The sequence below is a fragment of the Tamandua tetradactyla genome, chromosome 3, assembly GCF_023851605.1.
Source record: "Tamandua tetradactyla isolate mTamTet1 chromosome 3, mTamTet1.pri, whole genome shotgun sequence".
Taxonomy (NCBI): Eukaryota; Metazoa; Chordata; class Mammalia; order Pilosa; family Myrmecophagidae; genus Tamandua; species Tamandua tetradactyla.
In genome coordinates this window covers 130,429,752-130,449,214 of record NC_135329.1, presented here as the reverse complement: position 1 = coordinate 130,449,214, position 19,463 = coordinate 130,429,752, and the positions used below count along the sequence as shown (strand labels likewise).

The window sequence follows — 19,463 nt, the reverse complement described above, 5'->3', positions numbered from 1 at the left end:
ATATTAGTCAGGGTTCTCTAGAGAAACAGAACTAACAGGAGATATCTGTAGATATGAGATTTATAAAGGTGTCTCATATAACTGGGAATGGAAGAGTCCAAAATCTGCAGGGCAGTCTGCAAAGCTGGCATCTCCAGTGAAGGGTCTGGATGAACTCCACTGGAGAGGCTTGCTGGCTGAAGAAGCAGTGAAAAAGTCTCTCTTCTTCCTTAAAAGTCTTCAGTTTATTGGATTATCTTGTTGGTGGGCTATATGCCTTAATTGATCACAGATGTGATCAGCTACAGATGCAGTCAGTTGACTGATTATTAAATACACCAGCCTTCTGGTTTATCACCCAGCCACAAAACATCCATGCAACGATCGTCAGGCCAGTGCTTGCCCGACCGGACAACTGGGCATCATCACTTGGCCAAGTTGACACCAGAACCTAACCATCACAAGGATGATAGTAGATTATCTTAAATTTAAGCAGGTGGTAACTCCAATTGCAGGTACAATTCCAGATGTGGCATTATTACTTGAGCAAATCAACACATCCCCTGGTACCTGGTATGCAGCTGTTGATATGGCAGATGCTTTTCTCTGGATACCTGTTAGTAAAAGTGAACAGAAACAATGTGCTTTCAGCTGGCAAGGCCAGCAATGTGCCTTCACTCTCCTACCTCACAAGTGTATCAACTCTCTAGCCCTGTGTTGTAATCTAGTCCTTAGGGACCTTTATCACCTTTTCTTTCCATACCACATCACACTGGTCCATTATATTGATGACATTGTGTTAATTAGACCTACCAATCAAGAAGTAGCAACTACTCTAGACTTATTTGTAGGGCATTTGCATGTCAGAGGGTGGGAGAAAAATCCAACAAAAATTCAGGGGCCTTCCCCTTTAGTGAAATCTCTAGGTGTCCAGTGGTGTGGGGCATGTTGAGATATCCCTCCTAAGCTGAAAAATAAACTGTTTCATCTGATCTCTCTTCCAACCAAAAAATAGGTCCAGTGCCTAGGTGGCCTCTTTGGATTTTGGAGGCAGTTTATTCCTCATTTGCGTGTGCTATTCTGGCCTATTTACTGAATTACACTGGAGTGGAGAATGGAATAAGAAGAGGCTCTGACACTTGGACCATGTGATCTAGCAGATCTAATGGTGTTAGAAGTTTCAGTGGCAAACGGAGATACTGTTTGGAGGCTCTGGCAGATTCATATAGGACAGTCCCTTAAGATTTTGAAACAAAGCCCTGCCATCCTCTGCAGCTAACTGTTCTCCCTTTGAGAAACAGCTTTTGGTCTGCTACTGGGGCCTTACCAGAGATCATACTCTTAACCATGGGCCACCATGAGACCTGAATTGCCTATCATCAACTGGGTGTTGTTTAACCCACTAAGCCATAAAGTTGGACATGCACAGAAACATCCCTTCATTAGAAGAAAGTGGTATATACGAGAACAGGCTTGAGCAGTCCCTGAAGGCACAAGTAAGTTGCAAGAGGTTGTGGCCCAAATGCCCCTGGCTTCCACTCCTGCTGTATTACCTTCTCTTTCCAGCCCACAGCTATGGCCTTATGGGGAATTACTTATGATCAGTTGACTGAGAAAGAGAAAACTCAAGTATTTAAGATACTTCTGTGAGATATATAGGTACCACTTGAAAGTGGACAGCTGCAGCACTATATCCTCTTTCTGGTATATCCCTGAAGGATGATGGTGAAGGGAAATCCTCCCATGAGCAGAACTTAAAGCAGTGATGCATGGACTGTAGCCAGTGATTTGTTTGGATGATCCAGGTCTTGGAAGGAACATGATTGGAAAATTGGTAACAGAGAGCTGGGAGATTGGCATGGGTGAACGAGTGAAAAGCCTGAAAATATTTGTATCCCATGTGAATGATCACCAGAGGGTGACTTCAGCAGAGGAGAATTTTAATAATCAAGTGGATAGGAGGACCTATTCTCAGGATACCAGTTAGCTTCTTTCCCCAGTCATTCCTGTCGTTGCCTAGTAGCTCATGGTGTTAGGGATGGAGCTTATGCATGGGCTTAGCAACATGGACTTCCACTCACCAATGCTGACTTGGCTACAGCCACTGCTGAGTGCCCAATCTGCCAGCAGCAGAGACCAATGCTCAGTACCTGCTATGACACCATTCCCTGAGGTTTTCAGCATGCTATGTGATGGCAGGTTTATTACATTGACCATTTCTATCATGTAAGGGGCAGCATTTTATTTTACTAGAATAGGCACATCTCTGATTTGAATTTGCCTTCCTTGCATGTAACACTTCTTCCACACTACCATCTGTGGACTTACAAAATGCCTTATCTACCATTATGGCATTCTACACAGCATTGCTTCAGATCAAGAAACACAGTTCACAGCACATGAAATGTGGGAATTGGTGTATGCTCATGGAATTCACTAGTCTTATCAAGCTCCACATCATACTGAAGCAGCTGGATTGATAGAACAGTGGAATGGCCTTCTGAAGACTCAATTATAGTGACTACTGAGTGGCAGTACCCAGCAGGGCTGGGACATTGTTCTCCAGGAAGCTGAATATGTTCCAAATCAGTGCCCACTTTATGATTCTGTTTCCTCCATAGCTGGAATTCACAGGTCCAGGAATCAAGGGGGTGGAAACAGGAGTGGCACCATTCACTAATACCCCTAGTGATCCACTAGAAAAATTTTTGCTTCCTGCCCTGTGACGTTATGCTCTGCTGATCTGCAGGTTTTAGTTTCAGAATCAGAAGTGCTTCCACCAGAAGACAGAACAATGATTCCATTGAACTGGAATTATAGGCTCCTTATGCCGCCAAATCATCAGGTGAAGAAGGGAGTTACATGTACTATCTGGAGTGACTAATCATGGTTATCAAGGGAAAACAGAATTGCTACTAAACAATGTAGGTAAAGAAGAATATGCCTGGAATACAGGACAGCTCTTAGGGTGTCTCTTAGTACTCCAGTGTCTTGTGATACAGACAATGGAAAACTGTAACCACCCAATGCAGGCAGGGCTACTAATGGCCCAGAACTTTCAGGAATGCAGGTTTGGGTCACCTCACCAGGCCAAGAACCACAACCATCTGAATTGCTTGCTGAGGGTAAAGGTAATATGAAATGGGTAGTGGAAGAAGGTAGTTATAATTATGAGCTATGACCAGTTATAGAAATGAAGACTATAATGATTATCAGTATTTCTTCCTTTTTTTGTTATGAATGTTTATATATATGCATAAAGCAAATATCTTTGTTTTCTTTCCTATCTTATTCATTTATCATGTAACATAAGTTGTATTAATTTTATGCCATAGTATTTAAGTTACAGGATATCAAGTTTAAGAGTGAATATTACCCAAGGATTTGCACCCTCTACTATATAGTTAATGCATTTCCAGTTGCATATAGGACAGTTGAATTATGTGAGGCAAAAGTGTAATTGTTATTGTTTTTATTTAGAAGTTAAATGTGGATAAGGAGATGTGTATGGGTGCTAGAGTGACAAGGGGTGGACTGTGGTGGTTAAGTTCATATATCAATTTGGTCTGGTTATAATGTCCCGTTGTTGGGTCAGGCAATGGCCTGATTGTTACTGTGAGGATGCTTTGTGGATTTAAACCAGATTTGATTGTTGATAGAATCAACAAAGTAGATTGCCCTCTGCGATGAGAGAAGTTTCATCCAATCAGTTAGAGCCTTAAAGGGAGAACTGATGATTAGAGCAATCAGAAAGAATTTCTATCTTTACTTCATCCAGTCAGCTTCTCCTGAGGAATTCATTGAAACCTTTATCAGAGTTCTTAACTTTTCAACCTGCCCCACAGAATTTAGACTTGCCAAACCTCATGGTCACATGAGCCACTTCCTACAATAAATCTAATATTTACATTTACATTATTTATATATTCTGTCAGCTTTGTTTCCCTGGAAAACCCCGAGTAATACAGTGATCTCATGTTGTTCTTAGTTACTTTCTTGGAAATTACAGTGAACAAAACATTCTTTAAATTCCTGAGTACTGGTTTTCTGGTATACCTTTTGAAGGTTTTCTGGTATACATTTTGAAATGGTGCTCTGTGCATTAGTAGATGGTAAGTATATGTTTATTGGCTCAGCAATTTTCTATGGGTGGCATGGAATGAGTGCATATAGGCATCTTGAGAGTAAGCCTTCATTGTGTGGTCATCACATAGATTAGAATCTCTGTTACTAATTTTCCTTTTTTTTTTTTTTTTTTTGCATGGGCAGGCACCGGGAATTGAACCCGGGGCTCCGGCATGGCAGGTGAGAAATCTGCCTGCTGAGCCACCGTTGCACCACCCTACATTACTAATTTTGAATTGTCATAAGCTACAAGCTCTAGAAGAGGTGCCCTTGCCTTCCTTCCTGACCTCATCTCTTACATCCTTCCTGTCATTCACTTAGTTCATCCACACTAACCTCACACTCATTTGCTGATCCTTCTGCTAACACTGCCTTCTCCCAAATCTTGACATGGTGCCTCTACCGTCAGCATTCAGAGAGGCCTTCCCTTAACCCTACTGAAAATGGGCCTCTTCCAGCCTACATTTTCTGACCCATTCCCATGTTTTATCTTCTTCAAAGTCCTTTATAATACCTAAATATATCTTGTTCATTCATTTGTCTTCTTCCAGCTCCCCTTACCAGAAGGATGCTCCATGACAGCAGGGGCTTAAATGTCTTTGGCTTTTGTTTTGTTTTCATTTGTGTCTCTACACTTTAATCTAGTTTGTAAGAATGAAAACATTCAGGTGAACGATTTGAAAAGTAAAGGGGATAATTAGGTTGCATTTCTTTCATTCTATTTTATGTCTGCCATGAACTCATCTCATAGCTGATTTCAAAGCATGAAATCATTCCAGTGTATTGAGGTGACTTTTTCAGAACATCATGGAATGCATGGTTATGTTTCAGGGGAAACTATCTCAGAATTTATCTGAGATAAATTTATGGAATATTTTTTTAAATCTTAAAATGTTAATAAAGTTTTTCTTCCAATGAGAAAAAAGTGTTTTTACAATTAGGTATTATTACAGGACTTCACATTTAATAGCCCAGAAGCTTTTAAAATTTTTCTGTTTGTGCATTATGGCAGAGTTGTCTGCCATAGTTCTTCATTGTACACATCAAGTATTTCATTCCTTTTGTGAGTTTTTTAGGTTTTGGAGGCAAATATGGAAACTGAATCTATAAGAAAATGGACCCAGTGATGCAGAGCAAAAAGAATGCAGATTATCACTGACACCTCACTACTGTGAATAAATATCTTCTGAGGAGGGGAGGGAGGGAGAATATGAGAGTGGGTACCTTATAAGCTAGGTTTGGATGGGATTGGTGATATGGACAGGGGCTAAAGTGTCATAAAGGCTGAATTTCCTTGGGATTTGGGGAGATCATTCAGCCCAGACTAAGCGACGGACCCTCAAGATTAATCAGGGAGTTGGCATACCACTCTTTCACCTACCTAAACATATTAAACAGCTCCTTTCATTTCTCTGTGCCCCAGTTGCCCTTTGGAAGTAAGTGACTGCAGACTCATCTTAATGGCAGAGGAGAAAAATCTTATTATTGATAAGGAAAAAGAACAATATAATTTGATTTTTGTTTAACATGTAGAACAATTATGTCCTGTGGATCACTACTTCTTATGCTGTGCCTGGTTGATAACCAACAACAATACAATTATAAGGGAACAGAAAGTTTATTAGAATTGGCTGATAATGCAAAAAGTTCCTGAGGCTCTGAACCTGGGGTCTCCGGCATGGCAGGCAAGAATTCTGCCACTGGGCCACTTATTCCTTCAATACATGGTAATTTTAGGCAGGGGATCTATATGGAAACTTTAGAGTTATGTTAAATTCCAGCTTTTAGATTTTTCATGAGGCGCCTAAGTTCTGTACCTATTAAATCCATAGAGAGAATTAGAAAATTATAAAATCCATAGAGTCGTTTAGGTGCATATTTAATAACAACCTATCCTTCAGGACTGCTGCAAAGACAGAAATAATAGAAGAGCACTTTGCTGAGAGGTTTGTAGGCGGGTTTTTAATTATAATAGGATTATTACAGAGATGTTTAGCATTGAAAAACACCTTAGTTCTGCTCGTGAAGATCATGGACCTCAACAACTCAGTTAGCCAGCTTGTATTTGAATACTGTTCTTTTCAAAGTCAAAGATGTTTTGAGGTGTGCTTAAAGGTTATTTCTGCAGCACACACTGTGACCCATAGCACAAAAAGAGGGTTCGGTGCTGGAGTGACTGGAATTACTACCAGGGCTGAAATTAGCCTGAAGAGAAGGCAGTTGAAAGTTTTGGGAGAAGTGAGTTAATAGTCTGTTTTCTATTTTTCTATATGTAGCTCTTTTTTTTTTTTTTTTTTGCTTTGTTTTGTTTGTTGTATCACACATTGTTTAATTATTCAAAATAGTGTTTGAGTAGCTGGAGTTATAATTATCATCATCATAGTCACTCCTATTTCAGGGCTTTTGTAATTGCTTTTCCCTTTGTCTGACCCACATATCCACATGGCTTGTTCCGTCAGCTCCTTCAATCTTCATGTCACCCTTATAGCTCAATTTTCCCTAGTCACGTTCTAAAATTGCACCCTTAACCCCTACCCTCACACTTGGGATCTTGCTTCTCTCTGTTAATTTTTCTTCTTACTACTTATCACCATCTGTGATTGCCAGCCTTCAAGGTGGCCCCCAATGATTCTTGCCTATTGGTATTCATTCCCACATTGAATAGAGCTGACCTATATAACAAATAGAGATTGCAGAAACAGTGGAATGTGACTCCAACTCTGGGTTATAGTTATAAAAGGCACTGTACTTGCACCTTGCACTTGCTGGATTCACTTGCCCTGGAGGAAGCCACTTACCATGTCATAAGGACCCTCAAACTGCCCTGTAGAGAAGTCCCCAAGGTGAGGAACTGAGGCCTCCTGTCCACAGTCAGCACCTGATCACCATCCATGAGTCAGCCTTCTTGGAGGTTGATACTCCAGCCCCAGATGGCTACAGCCCTGGCTGGAATCTTGACTGCAGCTTTGTGGGAGACCTCAAGCCAGATTCACCCAGCTAAAGTGCTTCTAAATTCCTGACCCAGAGAAACTGTGTGAAATATTAATGCTTCTTGTTTTTAGCTGTTAATTTGGGAGATAATATTTTACACAGCATTAGACCCCTAATATACTATCTGTTATTTTACTTATTTATCTTGATTTTATGTTTGCCTTGACTAGACTATAAGTCTCAGGAGAGCAGGGTTTTTTTTTCCTTTTTGTTCACTGTGAATCCCCTACTCTTAGAACAATTTCCTTACAACAGCCCCCAGAGATAAGTACTGTAATCATCCCCATTTTACAAATAAGGAAACTGGGGCACAGTAATGTTAAATAACATATTTTTATCATATAATCAGAGCCAAATTTTTCTTTTCTTTTTCCCTTATTCCACAACGTATGTACTCTTTTCTATAATCTCACAGCATACCCAGAACTGTGTACTGCTCCATGTCTATGCATGCTGCCCTGTATTATGTGCAGGATACTATGTTATTATTGGGGGCACAGCTAGATTTAAAAAATGGTCTCTGCTCTTATGCAGTTGACAGTACAGTTGGGAAAATAGGTTAAGTATCAGGTAACTACAGTATACAGCATGAGTGCCATATGAATGTAAGTAGGCCAGGAAAGGGTTAGTACCACCCCTTTCCCAAGAACAATGACTATATGGTTCTTATGCACAGGTCCCCATGGTGCCAGCCATGCGATGCTCACAATCCTAGCTACAACTAACTGAAATAGGGCTAATTCTCTAAACCAAAGACTGACCGGGCAGTAGCCCAAGAGAAGACCTGGTATAAGAACTCGAAGATGCCTGACTATTTGCTGAGATAGTATCCTCAGATTTCTTACTACCTCATGTACCCTTACAATAAATCTCTGTCATCTGGGGCAACCTAAACATGTGTTTAGTTCTTGTAACTAGAAAAGGCCTCTCACACATAGTGTAGTAGAAAATCCTGTAGAAATTCAGAGTTGGACACTTCATAGAAAAATGACAGATGAGCTACCACTGAAATAAGAATAAACTTTAATCAGTAGATGTTTTACAGATCAGAGTGCACTGTAATTTATAAAGCTTAAAAACTACAAGTGTATGGGGAAATAATTTGTATACTTGACGTGGGTGTCGATTATATTTTTGTGTACTTATTAGACATGCTTTATTCCATATAAACAGTATTTTAAAAATTATTCATTTTATGTTCTTGAGTTATTTGCCATCAGATAAAATACTATCTGTAGCTTTGACTAAAAATAATACAAGAGTGCACTTTTCAAACTGGTTGATTCAAGAACTTTCAGTGGCTGATAAAAGTGTAACAGGTGTCATTACAGGAGGTAATGAAGTATGTTTCCATTTCAATTTTTAACAATTCCGTAAGGCTCAAGAAAGGAACAAAAGGAACCAGAAGAAATTAGGAGGACAAAAAAAGAAGAAAAAAGAATAATCAAAGCCTGTAATTCAGAGTAGCTGTCCTTGTGACTTTTAATTCAAGTTTATTCTAGAAAGGACTGCTTATTTTCTCTATTATGTTTATTACATATAGCATTCTCTGGCAGGGGGAGGGAAGGTGGAAAGGGGACTCGCCTTACATCCTATTTCATTCACTCAATGAGTATTTCTTAATGAATATCCTCACTAGGTGCCTGTCCCTGTGGTTTTTATGGTGTTACCTTTGCCTGGAATTGTGTTTTTTTCTTTTCTGTGTTACAAACTACTACTTATCTTTTGAGATGTAGCTTGAGCATTGTTTCTTTTTTGAAATGTTCCCTTATTCCACAAAGTATTTACTCTTTTCTGTAGTCTCATAGCATCTTAGCTATCATACCTTCTTAATATGTTTTATATATATATATATATATATATATATATGTCTGACTCTCCCACATTTATATCCCCTTTTCTCTTTCACCATTCACACTAAGCAAAATGGCTGACATATATGTATGTTGGATGGATGATGGATAGATGGATGGCGAATTGCTGAAAATTTGTTCAAAACTGTAAAAGAGGGAATTCTGTTTCTGGCTATGATGGAGTAGCTTGTCACAGACTAACAACCCCACGAAGAAAAACTGGAACATTTGGATAAAATTCTAAAATAATTATATTTATAGGTATTACAGAGCTGCTAAGGTAATTCATTGAGATGAGCCCAATGTTCTGTGTGCTACTTTCCCTCTCAGGGGAGTTGCTGAAATCTTAAGCAGCTAAAAAGAAGAGTTTTGGGCAGTCGTGTGGTATTAAGAAGACAAAACTTAGAGCTTTAACTTACTAGGAGGTGGAGCTTTAGTTAGTATCCAGGCTTTGAACTGGGATCTGTGGATATTGGGCCAACCAAAGACTGGAAAATGTCCTCAAGTCAACTCAATCCTTGATTGGATTGAGGTGATCTTTGCTCTTTTAGCTGCCTAACAAAATTCTTTCTGGAGGGAAACAACAGCATCCAGACCCTCTACAATTTTTTCTTATACATTCCTACATGATGTCTGGTATTAGATAAAATTGCTAGGGTATAACAAGAAACAGGCCCCAAGGTGAGGGTGGGGTAGGGGAAACAAAAAGATGACCAAACCCTCGAGTTGTCAGAAATGGACTTTAAAATAACTGAGTATAGTTCAAGAAAACAGACAATATTGAGAAATGTGCCAGACCTGGAATCTCCAAAAATATTAACACATAACTGAAAAATAACTGATATTATGAACTCAGTAGATGGATTTAACAGCAGATTTGTTATAACTGAAGAGGAGATTAAAGAACCAGAAAGAAGATCATAGTATAGAGGGCCAAAAGTATTAAAATATAGAAAAAAATAAACGGAATATATGGGACACGGTTAAAAGTCTAACGTATATACATAATCTGAGTCCCAAAAAGGGAGGAGAAAGAGAATAGAGTAGAAACAGTATTTGAAATGATAATTACTTTCCAAATGTTTATAAATGACAGTCAGCCACAGATTCAAGAAATGTATTGAAATCTTAGCAGGATTAAAAAAAAAAAAAACTCCAGGCCAAAAGCCAAAGACGAGAAAGTCTTCAAAACAAAAGGGGCGAACACATTACCTTCAAAAAAGCAACAGTGACACTGACAACTGATTTCTCAGCAGAAATGATGGCCACCAAAACAGTGAAATTACATCTTAAAGTACTGAAAAATAAGTTGCCACTCTAGAATTCTCTATTCACAAAAATATTCTTCAAAAGTGAAGGCTGGGTGGGCCACGGTGGCTCAGCAGGCAGAGTTTTCACCTGCCATGCTGGAGACCTGGATTTGATTGCCGGTGCCTGCCCATGTAAAAAAAAAAAAAAGTGAAGGCAGTCTCTTTTTGTTGTTATTGTAAATGGAAATTTTTTTATTGCCTCTTCAGATAGCTTGTTATTAGTGTATAGAAGTGCCATTGATTTTTGTGTGTTGATCTTGTACCTCCACCACTTTGCTGATCTCATTTGTTAGCTCAAGAAAGCTGTGTCATGGTTTTTTGGGGGATTTTCTAAATGTAGGATCATGTCATCTACAAATGGTAAAAGTATTACATCTTACTTTCCTATTTGGATGCCTTTTATTGCTTTTTCTTGCCTAATTGCTCTAACTAGAACTTCTAGCACAATGTTAAGTAACAGTGGTGACAGTGGGCATCCTTGTCTTGTTCCCAGTCTTAATGGAAAAGCTTTCAGTTTTTCACCATTGAATATAACGATAGCTACGTGTTTTCATATACGCCCTTTAGTGTGTTGTAAAAGTTTCCTTCTATTCCTAGTGTGTGTGTAAAAGTTTCCTTCTATTCCTATCTTTCAAAGTGTTTTTATCAAGAAAGGATGTTGAATTTTGTCAAATGCCTTTTCTGTGACAGCTGAGATGACCATATGGGGTTTTCCCTTTGATTTATTATTGTGCTAAATTATTTTAATTGATTTTCTTGTACCACTCTTGCACACCTGGAATCAAACCCACGTGGTCATGGCGTATGATTCTTTTAATGTGCTTTTGTATTCCATTTGCAAGTATTTTGTTGAGTGTTTTTGCATCTATATTCATTAGAGAGATTGGCCTGTAGTTTTCTTTTGTAATATCTTTATCAGTCTTTGGTATTAGAGTGATGTTGGCTTCATTGCATGGGTTATGCAGTGTTCCCTATTCTTCAGTTTTTTGGAAAAGTATGATCAGGAATGGAATTAATTCTTTTTCATAAAATTCACCAGATATGAAACCATCTGGTCCTAGGATTTTCTTGGTTGGGAGATTTTTGATGACTGATTCAGTCTCTTTAGCTGTGATTGGTTTGTTGAAATCTTCTATTTCTTTAATAGACAAGTGTGGGTTGTTTGTGTGTTTCTAGGAAGTTGTCCGTTTCATCTAAGTTGTCTAGTCTTTGGTATATAGCTGTTCATAGTATATTCAAATGATCTTTTTTGTTTGGTTGGGGTCCATGGACAATGACCCTTCTGTCATTTCTGATTTTATTTTCATCTGCCCTTTTTTTTTTGTCTCTGGCAGTCTTGCCTAAGAGTTTGTTGATTTTATTGATCTTAAAGAACTTCTCTCTATTGTTTTTTTAAATTCTCTAATTTATATATTTCCACTACAAATTTTATAATTTCTTTCCTTAGCTTGCTTTCAGATTAGTTTGCTGTTCTTTCTTTAGTTTCTCTAATTTAGTTAGGTCTTTGATTTTAGCTCTTTCCTCTTTTTTCATTGTAGGTGTTTAGGGCAATAAATTTCTCTCTCAGCACTGCTTTCACTGCATTCCGTAAGTATGCTGTGTTCTTGTTTACATTCATCTCAAGATATTTACTGATTTCTCTTGCAATTTCTTCTTTGATCCACTAATTGTTTAGGAGTATGTTATTTAACCTCCATGTATCTGTGAAGTTTCTAGTTCTCCGGTTGTTAGTGATTTCTGGCTTCATTCCATTATGATCAGAGAAGGTACTTTGTATAATTTCAATCTGTTTAAAATTTTTAAGACCTGTTTTGTGCCCCAGCAAATAGTCTATCCTGGAGAAAGATCCATGAGCACTTGAGAAGAATGTATATCCTACTGTTTTGGGGTACACTGTTCTATAAATATCTGTTAGGTCTAGTTAATCTGCCGTGTTATTTAGGTTTTCTGTTTCCCTATTGATCCTCTGTTTTGATGTTCTGTCTATTGAAAAGAGTGGCATGTTGAAGTCTCCTACTGTAATTGTAGAGACATCTATTACTCCTTTCAATTTTGCCACTGTCTGCCTTATGTACTTTTGGGCACCTTGATTAGGTGCATAAATATTTGAATATTTCTTCTTGGTGAATATCCCTTTATTAATATATAGTGTCCTTCTTTAACATTTTTTCATTTAATGTCTGTTTTGTGTGATATAACTATAGCTACCCCAGTTGTGTTTTTTTTGGGGGGGGGAGTTTACTGCTTATGTGGAATGTTTTTTTCCATCTTTTCACTTTCATCATATTTCTATCTTTGGGTCTAAAATGAATTTCTTGTAAATAGCATACAGATGGATCGTATATATATGTATTTTTTTTTTCTTGCATGGGCAGGCACCAGGAATCGAACCCGGGTCTCTGGCGTGGCAGGCAGGAACTCTGCCTACTGAGCCACCATGGCCCACCCATATATATTTTTAAATCCATTCTGCAAATTTATATCTTTTGATTGGGGAGTTTAATCCATCAGTATTCATTAGTATTACTGTAAAGGCAGTACTTCAACCATTTTATCCTTTGGTTTTTATTTGTCAGATCTATTTTTTTCTCTCTTCTTACGTTGTAGTTACCCTTACTAAAACTCTTCATTGATACATTCCTCTAGGACTCCCTTTTTGATCTTTTCTTTTCAGCCTGCAGGTCTCCCTTTAGTAGTTCTTGTAGGGCATGTCTCTTGTTAAGAAACTCTCTCAATTTCTGTTTATCTATAAATATTTTAAACTTTCCATTTTTGAAGGACAGCTTTGCTTCATGGAGAATTCTTGGCTGGCAACTTTTCTCTTTCAGTTTCTCAAATATATCATCCACTACCTTTTCATCTCCATGGTGTCTGATGAGAAATCAGCACTTAGTCTTATTTGGCTTCCTTTGTATGTGGTGAATCCCTTTTCTCTTGCTGCTCTTGGAATTTTCTCCTTCTCTTTAGCATTTGACAGCCTGATTAGTATGTGTCTTGGAGAGGGCCTATTTGGATTTCTGTTTGCAGTATGTTGATCCTTTTTCCTTCTCTTCTACTTCTGTGACACCCATGATGCATATGTTTGTGTGCTTTGTATTGTTAATCACTTCTCAAATTTTTCCTTTTTTTCCCTCTATTCTTTTGTCTGTTTGATTTCAGTTGCTCTGTCTTCTAGTTCAGTCATCCTTTTTCTCCCTCTTCAAACCTGCTGTTGTATGCTCTAGCATATTTTAAATTGCATCTGTAGCATCTTTTATTTCTATATTGTCTGTTAATTTTCTATGTATTTTTAAAAATTCTTCTTTATGCCCTCCTAGTGTCTTCTTTATGAATATTTTCCTTTATCTCTTTGAATTGATTTAGATTTGTTTGAACACCTTTGACTATTTGTTCCAGATTATGCATCTCCTGTTTTTAATTTGTACCTTTGACTGGGCCATATCCTTCTGTATTTTAGTGTGTGTTATGATTTTTTACTGATACCTGGGCATCTAATCTTGGTGGGTCTATTCTGAAGGTGAAGGTTGGTTTGACTCTTTTCTAGGATTTAGTTTTTGCTGGATTTGTGTTTGGTCACTGCTTTGACAGCTGGATTTTATTTCCCAGCCAAAACAGGGCCAGGTACCTATACAGGGGTTGCAGACCAGTTCTGATGGGCTTGGCATGGGGTCTGAAGAGGCTCTGAAAAGCCCCACTTTTTTTTCTCCATGTTAGGTCTCAGAAAAAGAATTCTAAGAGCAAGAGGAACTCTTGATGCAGAGCCCCCTAAGGCCCTGTAGTAGTTAGATTCATTGTCAACTTGGCCAGGTGAAGGCACCTAGTTCTGTTCCTGTGGACAGGAGCCAATGGTACATGAACCTCATCTGTTGCTGATTACATCTGCAGTTGGTTAGGAGGCATGCTGCTGCAATGAATGATGTTTGACCTAATTGGCTGGTGCTTAAATGAGCGAGCTCAATGTAGCACAGCCCAAGCAGCTCAGCATACCTCATCTCGGCACTTGCAGCTCAGCCCAGGCCTTTGGAGACGCAGAAAGGAAGCACCCCGGGGAAAGTTGTTGGAACCCAGAGGCCTGGAGAGAAGGCCAGCAGAGATCACCCTGAGCCTTCCCACGTAAGAAAGAACCTCAGATGAAAGTTAGTTGCCTTTCCTCTGAAGAATTAACCAAATAAATCCCGTTTTATTAAAAGCCAATCCGTCTCTGGTGTGTTGCATTCCGGCAACTAGCAAACTAGAACAGCCCCCAATCGCCATACTTGCTAGTGTTATATCCTCCAGACGAATGAAGACATCCCAGATAACAAGAAATACAGTCACAATCTGTCTCTGCTAATAACACCCTCCCCTACCAGTGCCTCACTCTGCCTGATACATGTAGCTGCACATCAAAGGACAATAGTGCATCAGTACCTCAGCAATCTATCATACCCTAAGTCAGCAAGCCCCCATCCAATCAAGGGACAACACACCACCTAGTGGGCATCCTCCCCTCCTGGCGTCACTCTCCCTTTAAAACACAGCTCCCAGAACAAAGAGAGGGAGCCATTTTTCTTTACTTTTGCTAGCAGGTTTCATTGGCTCCCACCTGCCTGCTTTCTCCCTGCTGTCTCTCTCTTCAATAAACCTGTTAAGCTTTGACTCACTGTCTCATGTGGATTCCTTAAGGACACTGTGCCTAACACTTTGCACTTTCCATACTGCTCAGAAACTAGGACTCTGAAGTTATTCATTCTCAGAAGGTGTTTAACTTTTGGAGGCCAGTTGTTTCTGTCTGGGCAGGGCTGAAACAGCAGGATTCCTGTGTTCTTGCTTCCCCAGTCAAAATCTGGTTCAGTGTTGGACTGTGTTTCCCTCTGTAGTTGGGGGTAGGATTTTTGCAGCCACTTGAGCCTACAGCTGCCTCCAGGCAAGGATCAGCCTACTGCTACTGCTTCCCTCAAGGGTGGGAGATGGGTACCAGGAGCTACAGATGGACTTACAGTCTCTGCCCATATTTTTTCAGTCCCTTCATCCTACACTGACCTGGGCCTTGAAATGCCCTCCTCTTTCTCCTGGGACCCAAACAGTTGACTTGAACAGTTTCTGCCTGGCTACTTGCTGCTTTGGGGAATGCAGTAGATTCTGCTGTTCCCTCCCTAATCCTCCATTTTGGAAGCTCCTCCTTGCCCTTTTGTATTCTGCACTCGCCAGTAGCCAGAGGCCTGCCATAGGTCCATATGGACCTGGGTCTCTGTGTCTGGATATAGGTGGGGCTCTGTCTCACTACTGTGAGACATTTTTTAGTCTGTGTCCCCAGTGGATCCTGGCCACTGCCTCTGGGTAATTCCCAACCTGCGTTTGAATGAGTGAGGGGAAGGGAAGAGTACTGGCCAGTCTGGGGTGGACGTTTCCTACTTGATATTTTGCTTTCTTCAGTGTTTGTGAGATCTTTCTCTAGTCTTTATCTTCCACCAGAGTTCTGATCAAGTGAATTTTGTCCTTTTTTTCACTGAATCTCTGGGGAGAGGCTTTTGGTAAATATCTTATGTCACTATGTTGATGATGTCACTTTTCCCTTCCTTGCTTTTTAAATCTTGGGATCATAATGCACATACCCAGACTTTTTTACTTAGTTTGTTGCCAAAACATTCCTATACAACCACCTTTAAGCTTTCATAGTTCTAGTGTTCTAGCTTGCTGCCAGAGTTAAAGCCAAAGTAGTTAGTATAATGCAAATGCCTCTAAAAAGCAGGGGGAAAAAAACCTTGCAGAAAAAATAAACTATTTTCATCCCAGTGCAATTTGGATGGTTTAAGTATTAAATGAGGCAAGGAAACTTCTTATTTCACACACTAGAATAATCTTAAATAGATTGAGCCAGCTGCTGAAACAGTGATCTAAATTAGCAATGGTTTAACAAGATGGAAGTCTGCTTTTCTCAAATTATAATCTGAGTGAGAATATTCCAGGAATGATATGATGGTTCCACGTAGGCTACTTATGTTTTACTACTTTGCCATTCCTAGAATGTATCCATTGGTCAGAAGATGGCTAACTACCACATTTTAATTTTAGCCACTGGAAAATGGGAAATATGTGCAGGGGAGCATATTCCTTCTTGTTTAAGACCTGTAAACTGCACATTTCACTTCTGCTCATATTTAATCCAAAAGTCTAGCATGGTGGCCATGTATTCTATGCTGTGCAAAAGAAGCAGTGGACAGAGTAATAGGGACAACCAGTAGTCTCTGCCATATTCTGAGTTAAGTAAATTTAGTGTTGAAATAGTTAATTGACTGTAAAGTTTTATCTTTGTAGTGGAGCTTGTTTGTTTATATTAAAATTGTAATACATACAAAGCTTGAAAATAAGATTTAATTTCTTTAGAATTGTTCTGGAGCGCAAATTCAGAATTTATGGTAATTCTAAGTCATTAAGATTTTAGCTATATAAACCTAAGAGAGTGAGGAAGTTTAATGCTGTGTGCTTTGCTTCCCTGGGATTAACTAAACTGATTTTACCTTATCTAGTTTGGCTAGTAAAATTAAGCTCTTAGAGGCTTACTTTTGCTTATAGTACTGAAAGTTTAAACTTAAAAATGCTTTTCCTCATAATGAACAAAAGAAAGACCAGGAAGATGGAGAAGCTCTTCTACCTTACAGCACTATAAGAAGAGATAGGGTTCTTTTTCATAAAATTTGTTGAAAGAATATGCTTTGATGAGATGTTAAATTAAGAACATGCAGAAAACTTCAGTCTTGCTCTCCTGTGCAATATGAAAATTTTTGTGAATATTTATAATCTAGCAACTTGTTTTCTGTTGATAAAAATATGTTCTTGGAAGTACAATTTGAAGGGATCTCATAAAACTCTTAACTCTTTCAAAATGGTTACCATATACTATGAAGAAAATTTTCAAAGTGAAGCATGTGTTCTAATGAGATGTTTTCCTTGATAGTCTGTTGCCATGCCATGATGATACTGTAATTTCCGTTGTCTGAATTCCTGAACAACTTAAATACTTGTAATTTTACTCTGCCAAGTCAGGAGAATCATTGACATGTTTCTTTTTCCCACTTGTATAATAGGGACAAACAAATTCCTATTTTACTGGTTGATTTTTTATATTTTAACAAAGATTAAGAGCTTTGTTTCTAAATTACCAAGGGAATTTGCCTTTTTTGTGTGTGAACATTTAATAGTTAATATTGTAATTTTCAGTGATTTACTTGTTATGTTCGAGTTATTTAACATTGTTTCTCTTTTACTATATAGACTGTCCTTCATCCACCTGGATTCAGTTCCAAGACAGCTGTTACATTTTTCTACAAGAAGCCATCAAAGTAGAAAGTATAGAAGATGTTAGAAATCAGTGTACTGACCATGGTAGGTGCTTATTGTTTTTGTTTTTCACAAATTTGTAAACATTGTTCACCAGTTTCTTAAAAAATTGGGACTTTAACTTTTATTGTGTAACACAGAATTCACCAGCAGTGGAACTGGAGGTACATTAATCTTTGAGTTGGAAGGGAGTCATTAGATTCTACTTCTTAACAAGAGAAGACAGACTCTTAGCAACTTAAGTGACATTTAATGAGTGTGAACAATGTGCCAGGCACTACGCTGATCACATCCTATAGTTTATCTGGCTTAATTATCATAAACCTATAGGTAGTCCTTTTTTTATTAAGAAAATTCAGTTATTTGTTCAAGGTCATACAGGTAATAACTGACAAGACTAGGATTCAGACTAGGGTCTGATTTTCAGACCAGAATTCTTCCTCACTTTGTTATTCTACCCTGAAAGTGCTGTTTCAATCATGCAAAGCCAGATTATGTGGGATCATGAAGTGAAAATGTGGTACGAATTAAAAATGAGAAAAAGGCCATTTGCCTAGAGCATACACACAGAGTTTTCTGGGAAATACAATTTCATGTTGTGGAATATTTTATATAAAAGATGTCATTTTTGAAAAAGATGTGCTTGGGGGCTTTTTTTTATATATTTGGTGATTTGCCTGTTAAGCCTCTAATGGTTACTGTGGCTGTCAGCGCAAACATCTTTGTCAACTGAAATATCTAGGCTGATAATACAAGAGTTCTTGATTCTTGAAAGTTTTTTTTTTTTTTTTAAGTAACTATGTGAAATCTAAAATCTCTTCATCACTTCATCAAGTTCTGTCTTTGGCATATTCACATCACTCCAGCATTCAGAAATACTTTTTACTTAAAAACATCTACTCATAAATTCTGACAAAATCACTAATACAACATTTTGGAAGAATGTAAGATTATATTAGTGATACCTTACATTGAAATCATATTTTTTGTTACAAGAGGAATAAATGTAAATAAAATTTTTAATCCTGAGCACCACATTGTAAGTACTCAATATATCTGTTTGAAAAATTCTTACTTGCTAGACTTTTGAATATTGGCTCTCTGAAAACAAGACAGAATTTTCAACATGCCAAAATAGTTTCATTTTAATGAAACAGAATAATAGCAAGTTAGTGGTCTTACAAGATTTTTAAAATGGGGTTTCCCCTGCAACTGTTTTCTCTCTCTTTTTTAACTAATTTGTATATTGTATACTAAGACAAAACCACAGATTGCAATAATAGAAATTATCCTGGAGGCTGATCACCATGCTGACTGTAATCTTAACTAGCTTGTATGACCAATCAAAGTTCATTGTCCAGCTTTAATATCTATTACAAGTATTCATTCAGTTAAGTAACTTTACTATACAGAGAAATGATTAATATGTTTTGACTGACTTCTTCTACAATTCAATTGTAGATAGCTTTATCTGTTATTTTTCTGTAGCAAGCAAAGCAAAACAAAAGTTTAAAACACCCAACAACTTTGTGGCATGAGTTTTGTTTCAAAGTCTGTTAATGTCACTTGTCCAAGCAGGGGAGCCAGTTAGGAATTTTTAATTGTTCTATACAAATTTGTCTATAAAATTTGTCTTGTTTAAAGAAAATCTGATTTTTATTCTCCAGTGAAAGTTTTACAAATACAACTGGACTTGTTGATTTGATTTTTAAAAGTTTCCCATACATTTCTTATAACTCTACCATTTATTTGAAAATCCTATAAATTTGCTTCCACTCTACAAATATCCTTTTCATTGAGGAATCAGAAAATTAGCTTAGTTAGGAGTAACTAACTTTTACTTATTTGGGGTTAAGAAAGTGTTTTGGTTTAGAAGAGTAGGTTG

At 38.0% G+C, this 19,463-nt stretch overlaps 1 protein-coding gene across 1 annotated transcript in view; it reads left to right on the top strand.

The window, feature by feature from the left end:
• LY75 (lymphocyte antigen 75) overlaps positions 1-19,463 on the top strand; it is a 212,563-nt gene that overhangs the window by 163,387 nt on the left and 29,713 nt on the right. The window contains exon 35 of the mRNA XM_077153968.1: positions 17,513-17,623. Coding sequence (XP_077010083.1) covers positions 17,513-17,623 — 111 coding nt within the window. The remainder of the gene's footprint in view (positions 1-17,512; positions 17,624-19,463) is intronic.